This window comes from Geotrypetes seraphini, chromosome 1 (assembly GCF_902459505.1).
Source record: "Geotrypetes seraphini chromosome 1, aGeoSer1.1, whole genome shotgun sequence".
Taxonomy (NCBI): Eukaryota; Metazoa; Chordata; class Amphibia; order Gymnophiona; family Dermophiidae; genus Geotrypetes; species Geotrypetes seraphini.
The window spans coordinates 546,704,029-546,725,843 of record NC_047084.1 but is presented as its reverse complement, the minus strand read 5'-3'; the positions used below and the strand labels follow the sequence as shown (position 1 = coordinate 546,725,843).

The 21,815-nt window shown below is 38.6% G+C and overlaps 1 protein-coding gene across 3 annotated transcripts in view; it reads right to left on the bottom strand.

The window, feature by feature from the left end:
* Window positions 1-20,539: 20,539 nt before the first annotated feature.
* The window catches only part of NUDT12 (nudix hydrolase 12), a 65,003-nt gene continuing 63,727 nt past the window's right edge, over window positions 20,540-21,815 (bottom strand). For all 3 annotated transcript variants that reach the window (XM_033929155.1, XM_033929157.1, XM_033929156.1), the window contains one exon: window positions 20,540-21,501. In XM_033929155.1, coding sequence (XP_033785046.1) covers window positions 21,394-21,501 — 108 coding nt within the window. In that variant the 3' untranslated portion in view covers window positions 20,540-21,393. The remainder of the gene's footprint in view (window positions 21,502-21,815) is intronic.

Sequence of the window (21,815 nt, the reverse complement as noted above, 5' to 3'; positions counted from 1 at the left end):
TTCCATTAAAATAAATGGGTTATAGTTAGTGTTGTGAATTACAGTACTAACCTGAGTCTTCTATGACATTGCTTGTGATTGAGCTCCCTCCAGTGGAATTAAAATTTTTAGTTTCTTTGAATTTTTTCCAGTGCGTGGCCCATCGCTCTGTTGCATCTTCTTGGATGTGATCATAAGACCTCACCTCTTTCAGCAATGAATCATCAGGTATCTTCAAATGCTCGTTCATCAAATCTGACCTTAAATCTAAAGTCAAACCAGAATCCCTGAGAAAAGGAACATCTGTAATGTCTCTCTCTTTCTCAGTATTTTATTTTATTTTTACTTTATTTAGTTTTTAATGTCAACAAAAAGTGCAATACAATTTACATACAAATAATAATAATCAGATAAGCACTTATAAACAATCAGAATATATACAAAAGATAAAAATTTCCTCCCCCATTCATCATTACCATCAGAAATAATACCAAAACAAAAGATATACCCCTCTCCTGCTCCCACCCCCCATCCCTGGATGTGTGGGTGCAATACAATGGAAAATAAAGATAAAGATATAGGGCAACTATAACAAATCTACAAAAGATGTCAATGGACCCCAAACCAATTTGAATATCTTATTATGCCCCAGCAAGTCAGCATTCATTTTCTCATACTTATAAGTTAAGCATAAGCTCGCCCACCAGAAAGGAAAACTAAGGCGATCCCAATTCTTTCAATTGCGAGTAATCATTTGCATGGCTATCCTGGTCATAATTAGGAAAAGCCGGCATTTATAGCGGTCCATGGGGGGGCGAAGTATGCAATAACGTTCCACATATAACTACCTCATAAGTCAATGGAATTGATGCCTCCAGTATGGTATTAATCTGTCTCCGTATTGACTTCCAAAAGTTAAGTATCAAAGGACAATAGAACAGCAGAAGATCCAGTGTCCCTACATCAAGATGACAGTGCCAGCATCTATTAGATTTAGAACTGTCTAATTTTTGTAAATGAATAGGGGTCTAGAAACTTCTATGTAACAAACCCCTCCCCAATGTTTGCTTCATAGATGCTGATGCTGTACATCTATCTCATCCTCCAAGTCCAAATTCGTGGCCATTGAGATGCAGAAATATGCTGCTTTATCTCAATGCTCCAAATGTCTCTAAGACAAGTTTTTGGCTTTTTATTCAAGAATTCAGATATTTAATTTATACCACCAGGCGGCCTGATGTCCTAGCAAATCTGTCTGGAAGCATAGAACCTGCAAGCTATAATAATTTTTTAAATTTCACCATTCAGGGAACCCCTTCTGAATGGCTTGCTTCAACTGCAAGCACTTATAAATTTGAGACTTTGAAATACCAACAGATTGTTGCAGTTAAGAAATCCACCGGAGTGTTCGTTTAAATATTGATGAGCCCATTTGCACATCAGAATCGTAGACTTCTAGGAAGCTCGAAAAAGGCCACGGTAATGATAATCCGCCTCTAAAATACATTCTAAACCGGCAGGAACTGGTTTAGCAACTGCGTTAAAGGCAACTTTAAGTTTTGAGAATCTGGTCCTGTGTTAATTCAAGAAATCCATTCCCTCATCCAAAGAGTGGTACAATCCAGTGGGAGCCCTCTGGATTGACTAGATGTACAGTATATTCTGCTTCCGGAGGTGTAAGAAGACTTCAGAGTATCCTAATTAGACAGAGATAAGACCAAAATCTGAACTGAGATCTGCTATTTGCTCCTTGCTATGAAAGTTAACTCATACCTAGGCAAACATCTGCTGAAGAGTATTTGTGAAAAGGCTATATTGCTCTCCTGATTCTAAATGTTTAAAGAACTTGGAGACTCTCTGAAGATACATATGGACTGTAATAAATTACATCTTTGTAGTGGCAATAACATGTATCATTGTGTAGTAGAGATGATATATGATTTGTACTCATACCTAGGCTGATGTGTTTATGGTTCAGAAAGCAGCTTTCCTGAGTAATAAATGCACTACTGCATTTTAGAATATCTATCCCATTATGTTTATTATAGAAACATTAACCATGGACATGAATCATTTTTATGGGCAAAAAATAATTAAAGTTTTATTGCATTATCATAAATTTTGTGACATTACCGCCACTCTAAAAATATTGTAAAATTCAAAAGAATGAAGGCCTTGGTTCTCAAATATCTGCCTAACCTAAAATTTGGGTAAATTAAGATTGTAATAGAATATATTTATGAAAAGTGCCTTATAAATTTAGAGATCAATGCATCTAATTTATAGCACTAATTAATTCAGGATTATTTTAAATGAAACAATACAAACAATTGGTATGTAACGGATACTAATACTATTCAATATAGTCTCAATCTCTCTGTCTTTTAAAAGCTTAGGTAAAGATAAACCAGACTTTGGGTCCTATGATTCAGAAAACATGAGAAAATAGGGATGTACTTTAGAGTGCATTCATTAGTTCAGACAAAAAGATGAGAAATGCCATAATGGGTCAGATCAAAGGTTTCATTCTGATTTTTTTGGGGGGTGGAAGTGGTTAGTGACCAATGGGGTGGGGGTGGGGGTGGGCATGTGTGTGTATGTGTGTGTGGGGGGTCATAGTTTAATCCCTCCAGTGGTCACCTAGTTAGTTTGGGTACCTCTTTGGCACTTAGATGCTTTTAAAACAGGTCTATAAGATCGCAGCTCAGAACATTTTAAGTTCCATCTAGGATGTCTTAGGAAAGGTTCAATTATTACTGCAAGACATCCAAGTCTAAGCCCGTCCAAAGCTTACTCACAGGCTACTCAGAACATGCCTCCAATATGCTCCCCTTTAGTTCTGGACACACAGCGGCTAGGACACCTTGCATGATGTCCAGAAAGATGGTTTCAAAAATCGGTACTTAGACGTTTTGGTGAGAACAATGCCCAAGTGCAAATTTATGCCATTTATTTGGACATCTTAATGTTTTGAAGATGCCCTTATTTGTAGTCTTTCCCATCTCAGTTCTGTATTATTCATCTCTCTCCACTGGCTTTCATTTTTCTTCATTTCTTTAACCTCCTTACTTCACCATGCTTTCCAACTCACAATCACAACTACTGTGATACCCAACACTCCTTGATGTCCTTTATTATTCAAAATCTTGATAGTTGTCAAAATCAACAAATGTAGAAACAATTAGGCCCCGATTCTCCAAAAGTGCGTCCCGATTTTAGGCAGCTGTAGATGTCCTACAGCTGTCTAATCAGCCAATTGGGATGCACGTTTTTTAAAAAAAAATGCTCCCCAGGCAGGCCGCCCGGGAGAGGCGTCCAATACTAAACGCCGATTCTGTAACCGGCGTCTTTAGAGAATCGGGTTAAATTAGATGCGGCCGCTATACTTATGGCAGCAAGGGATCTCCCTGCTGCAATATGTATAGCGGCCGCGGTTGTTGCGGCCACCTGTCCCATCACCGACAGGAGAATGCCTAACTCCTCCTGTTGGAACCCCGAGCCCCCTCCCCCCCAAACTCGTAATCGCCGACAGGAGGATGCCCAACTCCTCCTGTCGGAACCCCAGAACCCCCTCCCCCCCAAACTCGTAATCGCCGACAGGAGGATGCCCAACACCTCCTGTCAGAACCCCAGAACCCCCTCCCCCCAAACTCGTAATCGCCGACAGGAGGATGCCCAACTCCGCCTGTCGGAACCCCGAAACCCCCTCCCCCCCAAACTCGTAATCGCCGACAGGAGGATGCCCAACTCCTCCTGTCGGAACCCCGGAACCCCCTCCCCCCCAAACTCGTAATCGCCGACAGGAGGATGCCCAACTCCTCCTGCCAGAAAGCCCAACGACCCCCCGCCCCAACTAATCTCCCTCCTCCAACTAACCTTTCAATGTTGGTCAGCTGGACGGGTCTTGCTGTGGTCCAGCCGACGGGTCTGCCTCGTGGAAATGAGACAGCACGCCCCTTCCCAGCCCATCCCCGCTAAATCTAAGGCCTGATTGGCCCAGGCTAGGCACCTTGGCCAATCAGGCCTTAGGATTAGTGGGGATGGGTGGACCCGCTATGCCTAAGGCCTGATTGGTCCAGGCTTCTACAGCCTGGGCCAATCAGGCCTTAGATTTAGCGGGGATGGGCCGGGAAGGGGCGTGCCATCTCATTTCCACGAGGCAGACCCGTCGGCTGGATGGCAGCAAGACCCGTCCAGCTGACCAACATTGAAAGGTTAGTTGGGGAGGGAGATTAGTTGGGGCGGGGGGGTCATTGGGCTTTCCGGCAGGAGGAGTTGGGCATCCTCCTGTCGGCGATTACGAGTTTGGGGGGGGAGGGGGTTCCGGGGTTCCGACAGGAGGAGTTGGGCATCCTCCTGTCGGCGATTACGAGTTTGGGGGGGGAGGGGGTTCCGGGGTTCCGATAGGAGAAGTTGGGCATCCTCCTGTCGGCGATTACGAGTTTGGGGGGGAGTGGGTTCCGGGGTTCGGGGTTCCGACAGGAGGAGTTAGGCATCCTCCTGTCGGTGATGGGACAGGCGGCCGCAGCCGCTATACTTTATTGCAGCAGGGAGATCCCTTGCCGCGATCAGTATAGCGGCCGCATCTACTTACAATGTAGACCAGCATTTTGCTGGCCTACATTTTAAGCGTCTCTTCCTCTACTAGGGAGACGCGTAGGGCCGCCTAAGTTCGCCTAAGGCCTGTTTTAAAAAAACGTGCATCCCGATTGGCTGATTAGACAGCTGTAGGACGTCTACAGCTGCCTAAAATCGGGACGCACTTTTGGAGAATCAGGGCCTTAATGTATAAAGGACCCATAATTCACGTTTATCACATAGTGCCTTATCAGGGGTCCAGTCTTCTGTGAAAACATATCAGGGAAATGAAATCTAAGTCCTGATTCGTACATTGAAAACTACTATCTATAGAGGCCCAGGTGTCAGCCACTTTGTTGGTACAATTTGCTATAGATTCTGACAGGGAATGGATGCTTAAATTGTTTTTTAAATATAAAGATGTTCCCTTTTTGTCAAATTTAATAAGAATGTATCCTGATGTATTTCATCCAACTCAGAAGAGAACGAAACAGTTTCTTATTTTGAGACCTCAAGCACTCCAGTTGGGTGCAACATTTGTTCTGAGATACCCTTGTAAATGTGTTTTGGTTATTAAAGAAAACAGATATGTTTTCTATGAGCCACAGCAGCTATCAAAATTTATATCTGCTAAAGGGTAACCTATTGCCATAACATGAGTTTTGTTGCAGTGGTTTAGCTCAGTAAGGAAAAGATCGAGAGTCAACTAGCCTCATCTTTGGTTTTCCTTTTTACCTTCTGTATTTTTTTTTTATCTCTCAGTTAAATTTCAACTCCGTCTCTATTTAAAGTGGACTAACTACAACTTGCTGTTCTACAAATTTCCTTATTTCTTGGTATGAAATTGTTATATTTCATTGTTGAATGTTTGTCAGCAAGATGTTTTTTTTCTTTTTTTTGACTAGTAAGATTGTCAAAATGTAAAATTAAATAAAGAATTATAAAGACAAAGAAAACTATCAACTTCATATACTGAAATTGCAGCAAGAATCTCATACCTACGTGTTGGGTCCTTTAAACATCACTTGTTCTACATTTGTTGGTTTTATCTATATCGACAGCTTCTATCAAGATATTAGATAATAGGGGGGCGGAGCTTGGCCACGAGTAAAAATGGCAACATAATCTCACTGTTCTCAACTGCCTCACATACTTGAACATTCTGGAGGATTTAAAAACACCCTTTTTCTCTGTTTTTTTAAGATACTGTCAAACTTAATCTAGACATGGCTTCAGGAAGGCAAAATAAGAAAGATGCTGCTTGTTCATTGGGGGAGATCACCATCTAGGATTCTTCTGCCTCAGGAATCCAGTGATCTTATGGAGCAGGTGATAGTGGATTTACAGATAATAAATTTAGACTACATCTAAATTTAGACTACATCTAAATTAAATGGTCTTCAGAATGAGGTCTCTAATTTGTCTCATCAGATGGCAGCAAGCAATGCTCGTGTTGAACATCTAGAGCAGAGGATTGTGGCAGTGGAGGAGACTGCTTCTCAGAACAGGATGGATCACAAAGTTATTGCCCAGCTTTCTGCTGATCTAGAGGAGATGGAAAACAGATGTAGAAGGGAGCATATTTGAATTATAGGAATCCCGGAGGGCTTAGAGGGGAAAACCCCCATTTCATTCCTCACCAATCTCATCCCTGAGGTTTTATCCCTGCATTTTAAGGAACCGTCTGAAATTGAGAGAGTACACAGAGTGCCATCTCATGTGCAGAGCAATCAGAGGGGACCTAGACCAATGCTGATAAAAGTATTGAGATTCCAACATGTAAAGAAGATTTTTGAGGCTGCCAAGCAGATACAAACAGTGAATTGGCAGGATAAAAGGCTTCATTTTTTTCCTGATTTTGCCAGGCAGATTGCCTCTGTCAGGAAGCAGTTTTTGGATTTTAGAGTGCAGTTCCAGGATTTAGGAGCAAGATACAGATTATTTTATCCTGCTGTAATGAGGGTGACATACAATAATAGTACCACTCACTATTGGGAACCAAAGAAGTTGGAAGAATTTATAAATCAGCATAAATATTGCATGGAAAGATAATTGAGAGGGATCTGGCAGTTGGTGACAGTTGGCACGGCAGTTAACTTGCCATTCTATTTATACTTTTAATACATTTTACTATTTCTTTAATGCCTTCGGAGAGATAAGAACACTATGAGAGGGGAAAATCTTGGCAACTTTTTATTATTCTCTTTATTTTTTGTTTCTTTAGTGATTTATTTGATTCTTTATTTCAACATTTGTTTCTGTGAGTGATTTTCACATTTCTACCAATGAGGTGGAAGCTTTGGATGGGGCGGACCTTTGTTACCAAGACTCCCGTGCTCTGATTGGAGTCTGCTATCTTTATGTCTGCTGTGACTTATTTGGTGATTGGGACTAAAGTGCAGTGGGTGGAGCAAACAATCTCGATGATTTCACCAGCAATGTGTCAACATTTATGTGCTTCTGGAAATAAGTTTTTGTCCATCTGGTTTGTTACCAGACTTTCCCTTGCCTGGCTATTACTAAGAAGATGTGGACCATGTTTGGTGGTGCATCTCATCAGCGACTTGCGTGAGTATTTCAGGGAGTGTATGCTGTAGTCATGTTTTCAGCCATCTGGTAGAGCACCTGGCCAGGATCGCTGAATGTGAGTTGTCTTCCTTATTTAAATTTTGATTTATTTTGTATTTTTAAACTTATTTTTAATGTATTGTTAATTACTGTATATTGGGAGGGTATGTTGGTAGAAAGATTTACAGTAAATATGGGGAATATAGTATAAGAATACAGTAGGAAATTAATGGGTATTTACTGATTATTACTGGGTATTAAAGGATGTTTATTGATACATTTTTACTTCTGATATTCAATATGTTATGATAATCGGTTTATATAAGTAGTATTGATTATTGGGGTAATTTGTGCTGTGGGGCGGGGAGGGGGGATAGTGGTTTTGTGTGCCTATTCAATCCGTATCCAAGCTTACATGAATTATTTTAGGGGAAGGGTTGGGGGGTGGGAAATGGGATAGATAGGGTCCTGGATGTGTATAGGGAATTATTCATTAAAGTTTATTATGATGGGAGGGGAACTGCTTTGAATTTTATTGTGAATCATTTAAGATGTCCTTAAAAATATTTTCATTAAATGTCAACGGTCTTAATCATCCAATTAAGAGGAAAAGAACACTAAACTTTCTAAAAAAGCAGGATGCTGATATATATTATATTCAGGAAACACATTTAAATGCCATGGAATCAAAGAAGTTAGAAGAGGGATGGGTTAAACAATGTTTGTTTGCTCCTGCTGTGTGTAAGAAGGCTGGAGTTGATATTTTAGTCAATAAGAAATGCTTAGCTACTTTTAATTTGAATTCTGCTGATCCCTCAGGTAGATGGATCCATGTGGACATGACCTTGGGGAAAGATACGCTGGTGCTCTTTAACATCTATGCCCCTAACTCACATCAGGCTGAATTTTTTTAAGGCTCTTCAACACTTGATACTACTACTGGCTGCTTCTAATGTAGTAGTGGTGGGGGACTTTAACGCTGTTATGGATCCATTATTGGACAAGAGACCAAGTAAAATAATAAAATCATTAGGGTTAGATAACTTGATACAATCTTGTGCACTTAAGGATGTATTGGGGATTCTCCATTTTAATGATCGGGAATTTTCTGCTCCCAGGTTCACAAATCCTTTTCACGAATCGATTATGTTTTTGTATCAGTTAAATTAGTACAGCAGGTAACAAAAGCTGCCATAGATCCAATTATTTTGTCAGATCATGGTAGAGTTTGGATTGAATTTAAGTTTGCTTATCTAGATTGTAGACCTGTATGGAGATTTAATAAAACATTGCTTGCAGACTCAAACTTTCTAAAAGAACTTCAATTAAAAATGAATGAATATTTTCAAATTAATGCCTCAGAAAAAGCTCATTAGAAACATTGTGGGATGCTTTTAGAGCTACAATGGGGGCAAATAATCTCATATTCGGTACATATTAAGAAACAAATTATAAAGGAATTTACTGATTTGGAACAAAATATTAAGGATTTGGAGTCATAATTGGCCTCGAAATAGGAACAACCTACTTTACAGGCCCTCTTAAAAGCTAAATATAAATATAATGAGATTTCCTCTCAACTGGCTAGGAAAGAATTGTTTTCTCAACAGGCTCTGTATTATGGAAACTCAAATAAGGTGGAAAGAGTATTAGCTAATTATCTTAAAGCATAAAAAGAAAAGATTGTGGCTATTAAAGGTAAGAAGGGTTAACCTCATTCTCAAATTGGAGATATTTTAAAACAATTTTTGAACTTTTATAAAGCTTTATATTTTTCCAAGCCTTATTCAAATAAAGAGCTAGAGGGTTTAGTTTTTAAACTCAATCAAGGGATCAAAAATTCCCAATCACATAAAAGGAAACCTTGAGGCACCTATTTCATTGAGAGAGCTACAAGCAGCGTTGAAGTCCCTTAGAGTTGGATCCGCTCCAGGTGGGGATGGTTTCACTGTAGAGTTTTATAAATCATTCCAAATTTCCCTATTACCTCATCTATTAAATTTATATCAGGCTCAACTGACTAAAGGTTGCATTACAGGTACTATGGCAGAATCTTTAACTATAGTTTTGCCAAAACCAAATAAAAATCCTACATTGGTTTCAAATTATAGGCCTATTTCTTTGATAAATGTAGATGGAAAACTTCTGGCTAAGTTATTGGCTTTACGCTTGGCCAAAGCTCTCCCTTATATTATCGGTATGCACCAAACGGGGTTCATTGCTCAAAGGCATTCTTCAAACAACACCAGACTAGCTTTCCACATGTTAAATTTAACAAAAGCAATGGAAAATCTGGCCTTCTCTCTGTATCTTTGGATGCAGAGAAGGCCTTTGATCGTGTGGAGTGGACCTTCATTTATGAAGCAATGGATTGGTTTGGTATTGGTTCTGGATTTATACAAATGATTCAAACCTTGTATAGTTCCCCTTCTTCCAGATTATATATCAATAATACTTTTCAGTACGTTTCCATCTGGAGAGGGGAGTTAGACAAGGTTGTCCGTTATCTCCTTTGCTTTTTGATATTGTTCTGGAACCCTTGTTGTTGGCTATTCATCATGCAAAGGAGATTCAAGGTATTCCTTATGCATGTCGGGAAAATAAAGTCTCTGCGTATACAGATGATATTTTGCTTCATTTGAGGAATCCCGAAACTACCATTCCACATTTACTTGATTTGATTGATAGATTTGGGAAATTTTAAGGGTATAAAATAAATTGGAGTAAATCAGAGGTTCTTCTGCTAAATGTACACTGTCAAAAAGGATTATTTGATTCATTCCCCTTTCTTTGGAAGGAAAAGGGTATAAAATATTTAGGTATTTGGATTCATAAAACGCTGGAAGAGACGATGAAAGTAAATGAAAGATCTTTATTGCTGAAGGTCACAGAAATATCTGTCTTGGTGGGGGATTTTGCCTGTGGTTTGCTACCAATGCATCTCAATGGCCACAAATTTGGACTTGGAGGATGAGATGTACAGCATCAGCATCTATGAGACAAACATGCTTTTTTTCTGTTACATAGATCTTTTTGGACCCCTGTTAGGTTATACAGGTTAGACAGTTCTAAATCTAATAGATGCTGGCACTGTCATCTAGACATTGGGACACTGGATCATTGTTGTTCTATTGTCCTTTGATACTCAACTTCTGGAAGTCAATATAGAGACAGATTAATCTCATATTGGAATCAACAATTCCACTGACATGTGGAACATTACTGCATATTAATCCCCCCTTGGACCGCTATAAATGCAGGCTTTTCATAATTATGACAGGGATAGCCATGCAAATGGTAACTCACAATTGGAAAAATTGTGATTCCCGTAATTTTCCTTTTTGGTGGGTGAGTTTATGTTTATGCTACAGATATGAGAAGATGAATGCTGATATGTTGGGGCATAGCAATTTATTAAAACTGGTTTGGGGCCCGTTGACATCCTTTGTAAGTTCATTATAGGTATCTTTTGTTTTTAATTTTTGTTTATTTCCATACACATCCAAGACAGGGTGGGTGGGTGGGTGGTGGTGGTGGGAGATATCTTGTTGGTTCATTCTTTGATTAAATGTATTGGATGGGAGGGGAGGGATATTTTTCTTCTGCATTGTTATTGATTAAATATGTGCTTGTTTTGATTATTAATGTCTGTACAATTCCTGGCACTTTGAATTAGTTTAGAAAAATTAATAAAGATTAAAAAAAAGATATTGGATAATAAAGGTCATCTGGACATGAAGTGTTATTTATCCCACCCCTTTTTTGTCTTTTGGCTACCCTTCACATGGATACTTTTGTCCCCTCCCCCTTTTTATGTTTACAACTGTGATCGTACACTCTAATCCTGTTAACAAATTAGTTTTATTAGATGGCCTATTTTATGCAATGAGACCTAATTAATGGGGCTCTTTATTAAACTGCAGTGGAATCTGGGATTAGTGCATTCTGTGCGTTAATCCCAGATTTACCAAGGCATTAAAGTCAGGCAGTTACTTTTTTTGGGTAGGTCATGGACTAATGTTCCTGTTAGCATTTGCCCCTGCAAAAAAAACAAATGAATATGGGAGAGGAACAACGCTTTATTCATAACTATAATACAATTAGTCCATATGGTCTAAATATGGAATTGGATTTAAGACCGTTTATGTAATTCACATCTCTTCTGGTATTTATTCATGCCATAATATATAATTTTTAATTTTTTAATTCATGTATATCTTTTATATTGCTCTAAGATTATCTTTTTTACATTTCTCTGAGATGATCTTTTTAAAATTACCATAAGAGCTTTGGTCTTTGTTTTGTTACACATATTTTTATTCCCCAGGTGTATTCTATATGCTTAGCACAGTGATTCTTCTTCCTCTTTCTTTACATATGTTGTCACCAGCGGGGTCAGGGCAATTGGTCCCGAGCCGCTGGGACACAGAAGTATTGGCTCTTGTGTGCTGCGGCTAGCTACACAAGAGTAAGTTAGTCAGGATTCAACCCAAAAAGAAAAAACACACTGCAAACCGGTAAGTAAGAATACAAAACCTGGACCGGATTTAATGGTGCAATATCCAAAACCAAAAAGGTTTGCTTCACACTTCAGCTTGACATCAGTTTTCAAAATAAAGTAATCAAAACTAAACTTTGTCAGGCAATAGCCGCCAATAGGTAAGACTTTATAATGTTCAAAATAGGTAAACTTAACAGTCCTATTGCAGTCCAATATTTCTCCAAAAAGGAGGGTTTCAAAACTCAAAACTAGAAACCTTAAACCTCAACAAAAAGGATTCTTTTCTGCTACAAGCGTTCCCAAACAATAAGGTTTCTCTGCACATCGGATAATATAGTCCCAGCATAAGTCCTTATTCTTCACCAAAAAGACTTGTGCCTGAACCGGTGCACTGATTCCTCCAGCCACAGTAGTGCTGGATAAGGTGGTGTGCTCCACGTGATGGAATATTGCCAAGATATGGCCCTCTATCCCTCCACATTTGACGTGGGGCTAACCCCCACCACCTTCAAACAAAACACTTGCTCAAAAATAGGCCTTCCAAAAACTTATACACTTGTAATCCACAATTATTCAGTACTTGAACACTTGCCTTTGGTTAGCAGACTTCCATGGGCTGTGTGCTGGAAGTTAACTCAGGGAAAGCCTCCGGCTCCAAATCCAGTTCCATGGGTTGGAACTCTTCCAAAGGCCTTTCAGGTAACTCTGCTCCAGCCTCTACTAGTTCCATCTGCTCAGGAACCGAACAGCTTTGCAGAGCTCTCAGCCCTGAGCTTTGCGACTGCCTGTGTTCACTCCCTTTGCCTTCTCCCCTTCTAGCCAGGCAGACCTGAGGTTTAGGAGTTGGGGACCACGCCCCAAACGCTCAGGTGTGCCGGATATCCTGCCCTTCCTCCCCTGACTAAGTGGGGGAAGGGAAACCTGCATTCTGGCACCAGCACTCCCTCTGCTGGACCCAGAAGCAAATGCAGGCAAAAGGTTACCTTGGGGTTTAAACAAAGCAACTTGGGCACTATCTGTTCCAGCAGTGGGCTTTACATTAGGAACAGCCCTAGCAGGCATACCCTGCATATCACAATGTTTGATTTTGTTACTTCTATATGTAGTTATTTCTTTTTTTGGTTGACCTAGTGACGCAACACATCCATGTTTGCCTCTCACAGTTGACATAGTGACGTCAACATGCCCACGTTCGGCCCCCTTTTTAAACCCCACGTTGATCGTCGTCTGCTTTTCCAAGTTCACAGCAAGGTTGCAGCATTTTTCACTGCCTTACAACTTTTCAAGTAAGTCGTTCGAATCTGCCTTTTTCTTTTCTGTGGAGCCTGCACTATTGCCTTCTTCGTTTTTTGGTTTGCCTTTTTGTTCACAATTGGTTTTTGCTTTTCGACGTTTCTGTTTTTTGGATATCCACAACCTTTTCTTTTGAGCGTGTATGCTTTAGCTTTTCAATATACTTTCATTGACCATTTATAGCTTTTAAATGACCCCCGACGCAGTATTCTTTTATGGTTTCTTCAAAAGGCTATTATTCTTTCAAGTGGCTATTAGAATTTATACTCCTTTTTTTAGTGACCGGTTTCTTTGGGACACTAATTTCATATTATACCATTACTTTATTGGTGTTTTCTGCTTTTGTTTTAGCTTAGCAGGCGCATTTAGAGGGTGCGTGTGTTTCTGTACTTTGTATGGTTTTTCAAATAGACATGGTGAAGACTCACAAGGTATGCTCAATAACCATTATGATTTATGGAACTTATCTTATTTTTAAGTCTCCGTATAGTGTCCTCTTCAAAGATTCAGATGGATTAATTAATTAAATTAATATTTTTTTTCCTTTTGTTTAATATATGGTTTACTGCCTGATGATTAGGATACCCTTCTTTATACCTATTACTGCACAGTTTATATATTTTCATATAGTTTTTGGGCTCTTTTGTAGCTTCATACCTTACTCTGTTTATGTTTTTGTTATTTGTATGGTTTTTAATATTTTTAGCAGCTTGATGATGGTTTATTAAATATTATATATAAACTACTATGCTATATTAATTTCATTTTTTTAGAATTTTTATCAAATTTGAATTATCTTAACTACTATATATTGAATGAGTTGGTTAGTGATACATAATACAATTATGAACTTGCTTATCTTTATTTTATTAATTCACACGTGGGTCATTGGTATTCATAATGAACCTTGATGTGTGTTTTTGTCTTATTTGGATGTATTTATATGTATTTTTTGCTGTTATTATACATTAATTGTTATTATGTGTACATTTATATTTTTATTTATTAATTGAATAGTATATGTTTTGAATTTATTTATATCCATGTATGTACTTGTAGACTCCTGAGGTAGGCCGGTTAGGCTGAAACATGTGCATGTTGGGTCACTGAGTCATTGGATGAATTTTATGAGACTTTGGATGAATAAAGGCATTTGGATTTATCAGATGAGTTGAAGGACACTTTTGTTTAGTGCGCACCATTCTGATTGGGACAATTCCACTTTGGTTTTGTGCCGGTTAGAGAATTGCACCTCTGGCAAAGGTAGGCACCTGAATGTAGGCCAAGGTTTTCAAGGCCTACATTTCCGGCACCTACCTTTGATGTGAAATGTGCCTAATGCTACTTCGTTAGCCATGTCTATAGTGGCATTAGGCACTGTAAAGTGCTCACAGAGGTGAGAATCTGGCACCAATTTTTTAGCTGCTGGCAGGCACCTTGAAAATCAGTTTAAAATGTCATCTAAATGTTTTTCACTGAGCTTGGGCACCTACTGGCGCCTAAAAAAACGGTGAGGTTTAGAGAATCCAGGCCTTACTGCCTACTATTTAAGAGATTCTAAGTGTTCTCATGTTACCCCTGCATTATCCAGTTAGCATGTGCTAATACATATGTGCTCAGTCAAAAAATACTGAAGGGGTAACAGACTCAACCACTATGCTGTTATTGTTGAGTGACTAAAGGAAAATGCTTTGATATGAAGAAAATCACTTCATGAAAAATAATAATCATGGATTCATATATAATAGTTGTCAATTTACATATCTGATATAACTCTGCTCAGAGACATGAAGGCATTATATTCCGCCTCACCACCCAATCATTGCAGTGTTCAAAGTGAATTTACTCCAGGTGTAAGTCCTCATTAACTGTTATGTTGCTAGCTACTGTAGCTATGCTTAGCCTTTTATAAAAATTATAAAATGTTGAAAAATTTCAACTTAACTTAGAAAAGTAGCTGATTCCATACTTGCCACGTTTCGGTCCTGCATCAGGGAACCAACAAACAAATACTGTTAAACTGGAGGTGAAAGCTCACTAAGGATAGAATGCGGTTTGCTGAAGCCGTCCAAAATTGATTTCTTCTTGTGGGTTTGCACATTAAGAAGAAATCAGTTTTGGACGGCTTCAGCAAACCGCATTCTATCCTTAGTGAGCTTTCACCTCCAGTTTAACAGTATTTGTTTGTTGGTTCCCTGATGCAGGACCGAAACGTGGCAAGTATGGAATCAGCTACTTTTCTAAGTTAAGTTGAAATTTTTCAACATTTTATAACTTTTATAAAAGGCTAAGCATAGCTGCAGTAGCTAGCAACATAACAGTTAATGAGGACTTACACCTGGAGTAAATTCACTTTGAACACTGATTGGGTGGTGAGGCAGAATATAATGCCTTCATGTCTCTGAGCAGAGTTCTATTAGATATGTAAATTGACAACTATTATATATGAATCCATGATTATTATTTTTCATGAAGTGACTTTTTTCATATCAAAACACATATGTGCTAGCTGAATAATGCAGACGAGTCCACTCTGCCTATGCAGCTGTGCTTCACCCACCAGGGGTAATACATGGACTGGTAAAATAAATAATGGTTAGTTATAATAAATAATAATCATAAAATATAAACTATAAAGGACATAGAGTCATGTGAATAAATTAGGACACCCTATGAAATATTCAGTTCTTTCTTAAGAAATGTTTGACATATCAATGTCAAATCTTTATCTCTGGAAAAGAAAGTGATGTAATTGCAGGTAAACAAAAAAAATATTTTATAGACTTAAAAAATAGAAAAAGTCTTTTTAAGAGTTAGTTCTTTGGAACAATAACAATAAAGTTGATTATAAATAGGGTAGATGGGGGAAGAAGCAAATGATTATAACAGATGAGGATCGGTGAAGTGGGTACTGGAATAGCAGGAGCTATAGGAGGCCCCGTGATCCTTTCCACTCTCAATTCTGATGCTTCTTTCCCTAAGAAGTACTAGATTATAGACATTAATATACTTACAAAACAAAACAGAAATTTTTGAAACTTTTTTTTTCTGATAATGAGGCAAGGCTCGAAGGCATCCCATCAAATGGTTGTAATTACCTGGAAAGTACTGAAGCTTTCTCAGAGCTACATTAGACAGACAGCTTGAGCTGGTTAATTGGTCTCCTGAAGCCAACCTAGGAAACCAAGTTGCCAGAGAGAGTCACATCCAGAGAGCTGGCAGAGCTATGAGAATCAGCGAATCACACACTGAAGTCGAAAGCTAGCTCAGCTACTAGAGGCATACACATACCAAATCCACAAGCAAGATGCGTTTTTGGCAAAGAATTCCTGTGTATTGAGGGAATAGTGTAAAAAAGCAGAATATATAAAGGCTCAAAAATTGTTTTTTTATTAGTAACAAGTGGTCCCAGGTAGGTATATTCAGACTTCAGAACAAGTTCTTTTTAGAAAACACCCATGTTTTGGCGCCTTAGTGTGTCAGGGGCATCAATCACAAATTATATCTCGAGTCTGATAACAAGTAAATAACAACACATATATATATACACTATAATCCTGTTCTCTTGTTGATTCCTTTTTTTTTAATATAACTTTATTGATTTTCCAAATATTGACAGTGCAATAAACTAAACTAAACCTTAAGTTTATATACCGCATCATCTCCACGGATGTTGTGGAGCTCGGCACGGTTTACAAGAACTTAAAATAAACAAGTATATAAACATATAATAAAATAATAAAAGCACATTCATCTTACAGACATATCTGATCTATCATTTTAACCCAGTGATTCCCAACCCTGTCCAGGCCAATCGGGTTTTCAGGCTAGCCCTAATGAATATGCATGAGAGAGATTTGCATATGATGGAAGTGATAGGCATGCAAATTTGCTTCATGCATATTCATTAGGGCTAGCCTGAAAACCCAATTGGCCTGGTGTTCCTCCAGGACAGGGTTGGGAATCACTGTTTTAACCCACCCACCCACTGACTAATCAATAACAGCACAAATACATATATTCATTCAATAACCTTCCATTATGTAAAATAATAACGCAATCCTACCCACCCCCCAACCTAGATGTATATATTCAGATGTGTAGAACTAAGCTAGATAGAAATATTCCCCCCTTCCCTGGATGTGCGTGTGGAAATAAACAAAAAGTTAAGACATAGAAACAACTATAATGAGGTAATAAAAGATGTCAATGGGCCCCAAACCAGTATAAATATATTGCTATCAGCATTCATTTTCTCATATCTATAATTGGAGCATAAATTCACCCACCAAAAAGGAAAATTGAGGCGATCAAAATTTTTCCAATTTCGAGAAATCATCTGTATGGCTATCCCGGTCATAATTAGGGATAGCCTGCGTTGTGCTCTTGATACACGACATCGAATATTTCAACTGAGGATGATACATAGTTTTATCATAATCTATTCCCATCCTATTGCATTTCCCCTCCTCTAATTATTCTCTATGTAATCCTTTCCCCCCCAGCTTCATGTTAAAGTTATGTTTAGTCTGAAATCCCCAGTTTTAATAGTTTAAAAAAAATCCTTTACTACTAATTTATTGTAAACCGTTTAGATATCCACGATAGTAATAAACTTAGTTTGCCGGCATGAGCAGCATCTTCCACATGCTACTCGCGCTGGCCTCTACTCCCTTATGATATCACGTTCTGGTACCGCGACTAGAAGTAACATCAGAAGGGAACCAAAGCCAGCGTGAGCAACAGGTGGAAGACGCTGCTCACGCCAGCAAAAGTTTCAAGTTTGCTGGATATATTGTCTATCGTGCATATCTAAATGTAGCTGGTTTTAAGAAACGTTTGGACAAGTTCCTGGAGGAAAAGTCCATAGTCTGTTATTGAGACATTTATATCGGTCCATGGGAGGATTAATATGTAATATTGTTCCGCATATGACTGCCTCATATGTCAATGGAATTGATGGTTCCAGTATGGCATTTATCTTTCCCCATATTGACCTCCAAAAGTTGAGTATCATAGGACAATATTACAACAGATGATCCAATGTCCCAATGTTCAGATGACAGTGCCAGCAGCATCTATTAGATTTAAAGCTGTCTAACTTGTGCAACCTAACAGGGGTCCAAAAAGATCTATGTAATTCTTTTTTATTATATTGATAGTATAATATATAATTTTATTGTTTATAATTAGAAGGGGATAAAAATTGTTTATTGTAATAATTGTGATGATTACAATGTATTTTCATACAGTTTTTTTTCTGATTCTTCAATTGTATACATTATAAAGTTTGAAATGTCAATAAATATTAAAAAAAAAAAAAAAAGATCTATGTAACAAGAAAAACCATGTTTGCTCATAGATGCTGACACTGTACATCTCATCCTCCAAGACCAAATTCGTGGCCATCGAGACACAGAAATGTACTGCTTTATCTCAATGCTCCAAATTTCCCTAAGACTAGATTTTGGTTTTTTAGTCAAGAATTCAGATATGAATTTATACCACCAGGCAGCCTGGTGTCCCAACAAATCTGTCTGGAAGCATAGAACCTGCAGGCTATAATAATTTTTAAGATTCCGCCAATCAGGGAACCCCTTCTGAATGGCTTGCTTCAACTGCAACCATTTATAATTTTGAGATCTTGAAATACCGAATAATCGTTGCAGTCATGAAAAATCAAGCATTTTATCGTTTGACAAAACATCATCTAATGTGCCTATACCTGCCTGCATCCAAAGCTTCCAGGCAATTTTAGACTCGCCAATTTGAATCTTGGAGTTCAACCATAAGAACTAAAAAGTAGATCTTTCTATTGGGATCTCTGTTAATTTGTTAATAAATTTCAAGGTTTTCCAAGTGTCAAATATAATACTATTGTCTTTAGTTTAACTAGGTAACTTTATACTCAACACATGAAACAGCCGTAATAGGGACGTAAGTTGCCACTCCAAGTGCAGTCAATCAGGAAGATGTTCCATGAGCTCAGGAAGGATCTAATACATACCTTGTTGCATGATAAAAACCTGATGGTATCTGTAGAAATTGGAAAAATTTGCCCCACCCAATGCAATTGGTTTTTGCAAAGATACTAGAGCTACTCTAGCAGTTTTAACCAGCCAAATAAAGTTAGTGATAATTCTATTTAATTTCTTATAAACTCTTTGACTGGATGGGAAGATATCAGTAATTAGAATAGGATATGTTTTTTTTTTTTTTTTTCCAGTAATCTATGTTATTGTGTTTAATTGAATAATCACTGGGTAGGTGGGTGGGTGGGGGAAAATGATTGATTAAAAACATGTGTAAGTTGAATGTGCTTTTATTGTATTATTACATGTTACATTTATTGTATTGCACTATTGAAGTTTTAAAAATCAATAATTAAAAAAAAAAATTCTTATAAACTCTTGTTGACTCCTTAATACAAATAATATAAAAAAAGAATAAAATATAATTAAATATGCCTTAATTCAACCATAATAAAACCATAAGAATCAATTAAAAAATAGTCAATTATTTAAATTGTCTTAAATTGACTCTTATTATGGTTTTATGGATGTATATACAGCTCCCCCTCCTGATTCGCGGTTTCCCCACTCGCAAATTCGGCTATTTGCGATTTTTTATGCCAGATTATTTGCCCCCAGATCTTACCTCCCTCCTGTGTCAGGGCAGGAACGATCTTCCTATGCTCCTGCCCCATGCAGAGCCATCATCAAAATGGCTGCCGTGAGTTCCCATTGTAGACTACAACGGGAACTCACGGTAGCCATTTTGATGACGGCTCTGCACGGGGCAGGAGTGTAGGAAGATCGCTCCTGCACCGCATCACCGCTAGACCACCAGCTAAGGTTGGGGACACAGGAGGGAGATGGGGGTGGGTCAGAGACGGAACACAAACTTATTGGCGATTTTTCCCTATTGGCGAGCCAGCTCTGCACCTAACCCCCGCGAATATTGAGGATCTGCTGTATGTTGCTATTTATTTTGTTATCAGACTCAAGATATAATTTGTGATTGATGTCCTTGACTCAAGCACTGAAACATGTTGGGTGTTTTATAAAAAGAATTTGCTCTGAAGTCTGAATATACCTACCTGGGACCATTTGTTACTATTTTTTAGCCTTTATAGCAGGGATGTCAAACTTGAATCACATAAGGGGCCAAAACACAGGCTAAGTCATGGGCTGGATTTTTAAAAGATACTTACCCCCTCCTTTGCTGACGCCCAGCATGGGCCCCAGCACTGGCAGCTACTCCGACATTCACAAGACTTCTGTGAGTGTCGGATCAATCACCGCTGCCGCTACATGCTGTGCGCCAGCAAAGGAGAGGGTTAGTCTTAGTAGAAGTATAGGGATACAACCTCTCCAACCCCACGCCGGCTACAAAATAAATAAAAAAGACTTTTACTTTCTTTTAGGTCCTAGTTCACGCTTGCTGTCTAACACCAGCTCTGGCAGGATACACATTTCAAATCTGACATATTGTAATCACAAAATAGAAAATAAAATTATTTTTTCTACCTTTTGTTATCTGGTCATTTTGCTTTTAGTTCCAGTTTCTCTTTCTGATTTTGTCTATCTTCTAATTCTCTTTCCAGTGTCTATCCCCTTTTCCTTCAGGAAATCATCAAATCCCTTCTTGAACCCCAATACCGTACTCTGTCCTATCACACCTTATTGAGGCTAAGGGGATTTTATCAATTACCCCCCCCTCCTTTTATCAAGCTGCGCTAGAGGTTTTTAGCACAGGGTGGCAAGGTAAGTGCTCCGACGCTCATAGGAATTCTAGCGCAGCTTGATAAAAGGGGCCCTAAGTTACGCGTCCTTTAGAGAATCTGGCACTTAGCATCATTTCATGAATTCCCCCCTGAATATACATATAAGTACTGCCAGTGAATCTGCAGGAATAACTTTAAACGGATAACTTATCTTTTGAAAATTGTATTTGGCTGCAAGCACTTGCACAGTTAAGTTGTAAGAAGGGTTGGATAGTACCATTCTCCATATAATTAAGCCCCACCCCTGGGCCCTCCCTGATTCTACAAAGCTAACTTTAACAACTTACATATAGCTAAAGCAATCTAAAACATTCATGTGGTTGGCATCATCGCTAATTGCATTGAGTTCTTTTAACTATCAGGCCCACAGTCTTCTGCCAATAAGCTGGCAAAGCTAAACAGATGCCAGATGCCTTGTTACATTTTTGACATTTTAATTCAAAAATTTACTATCAGGCCCGGCTGCAAAAATTCTGTTCCCTTCCGTTGCAGTCTGTTCAGATGAGGACACACTTGATGTCTGTGCGCAACAAGATAATAAATGCAAAAAAGCGCAGAAAGAAAGACAGGGCACTTGGGTACAACTGATTTCCGGATAACCCTACTCTTCCAGTGTTTAAACATTACAAATTTTTGCTGCTGGAGGGTTTGTTGAAAAGGTGAATGGCTTCCCAGTCTTGATAAAGTACTAGAGATTGGCGTTTATTCGAATCCAATATTTGATCAACTGATGGGCAATGGCTTGTCTTGGAGGCACAAAGAAAGAGCGATTTCTTTTCATGGTAACGTCAACAACCTGCAATGCAAACAAACCACAAATTTGGTGAAGTAAAGCAGAGCAGAGCTACTTACCTTTTAACAGATATTCTCTGAAGGTAACAATTCACTGGGTTATATAACCTTACGGGGCATCAAGTAAGACAATATTTCTAAGGTTTTACTGTGCAGGGATAGAATTTCCAGTGCTGTTGCAACCACACCGTTTTCCTCAGTTCCCATAAAGGAGAACCCAGGGGAGAAAACACCCATCCTATGGGGAGGAGGATCTTTGTGTCTACTGTAAAGAACACCTGCTACAGTGAACTTTTCTTTTCAAACAATCAAATGCAT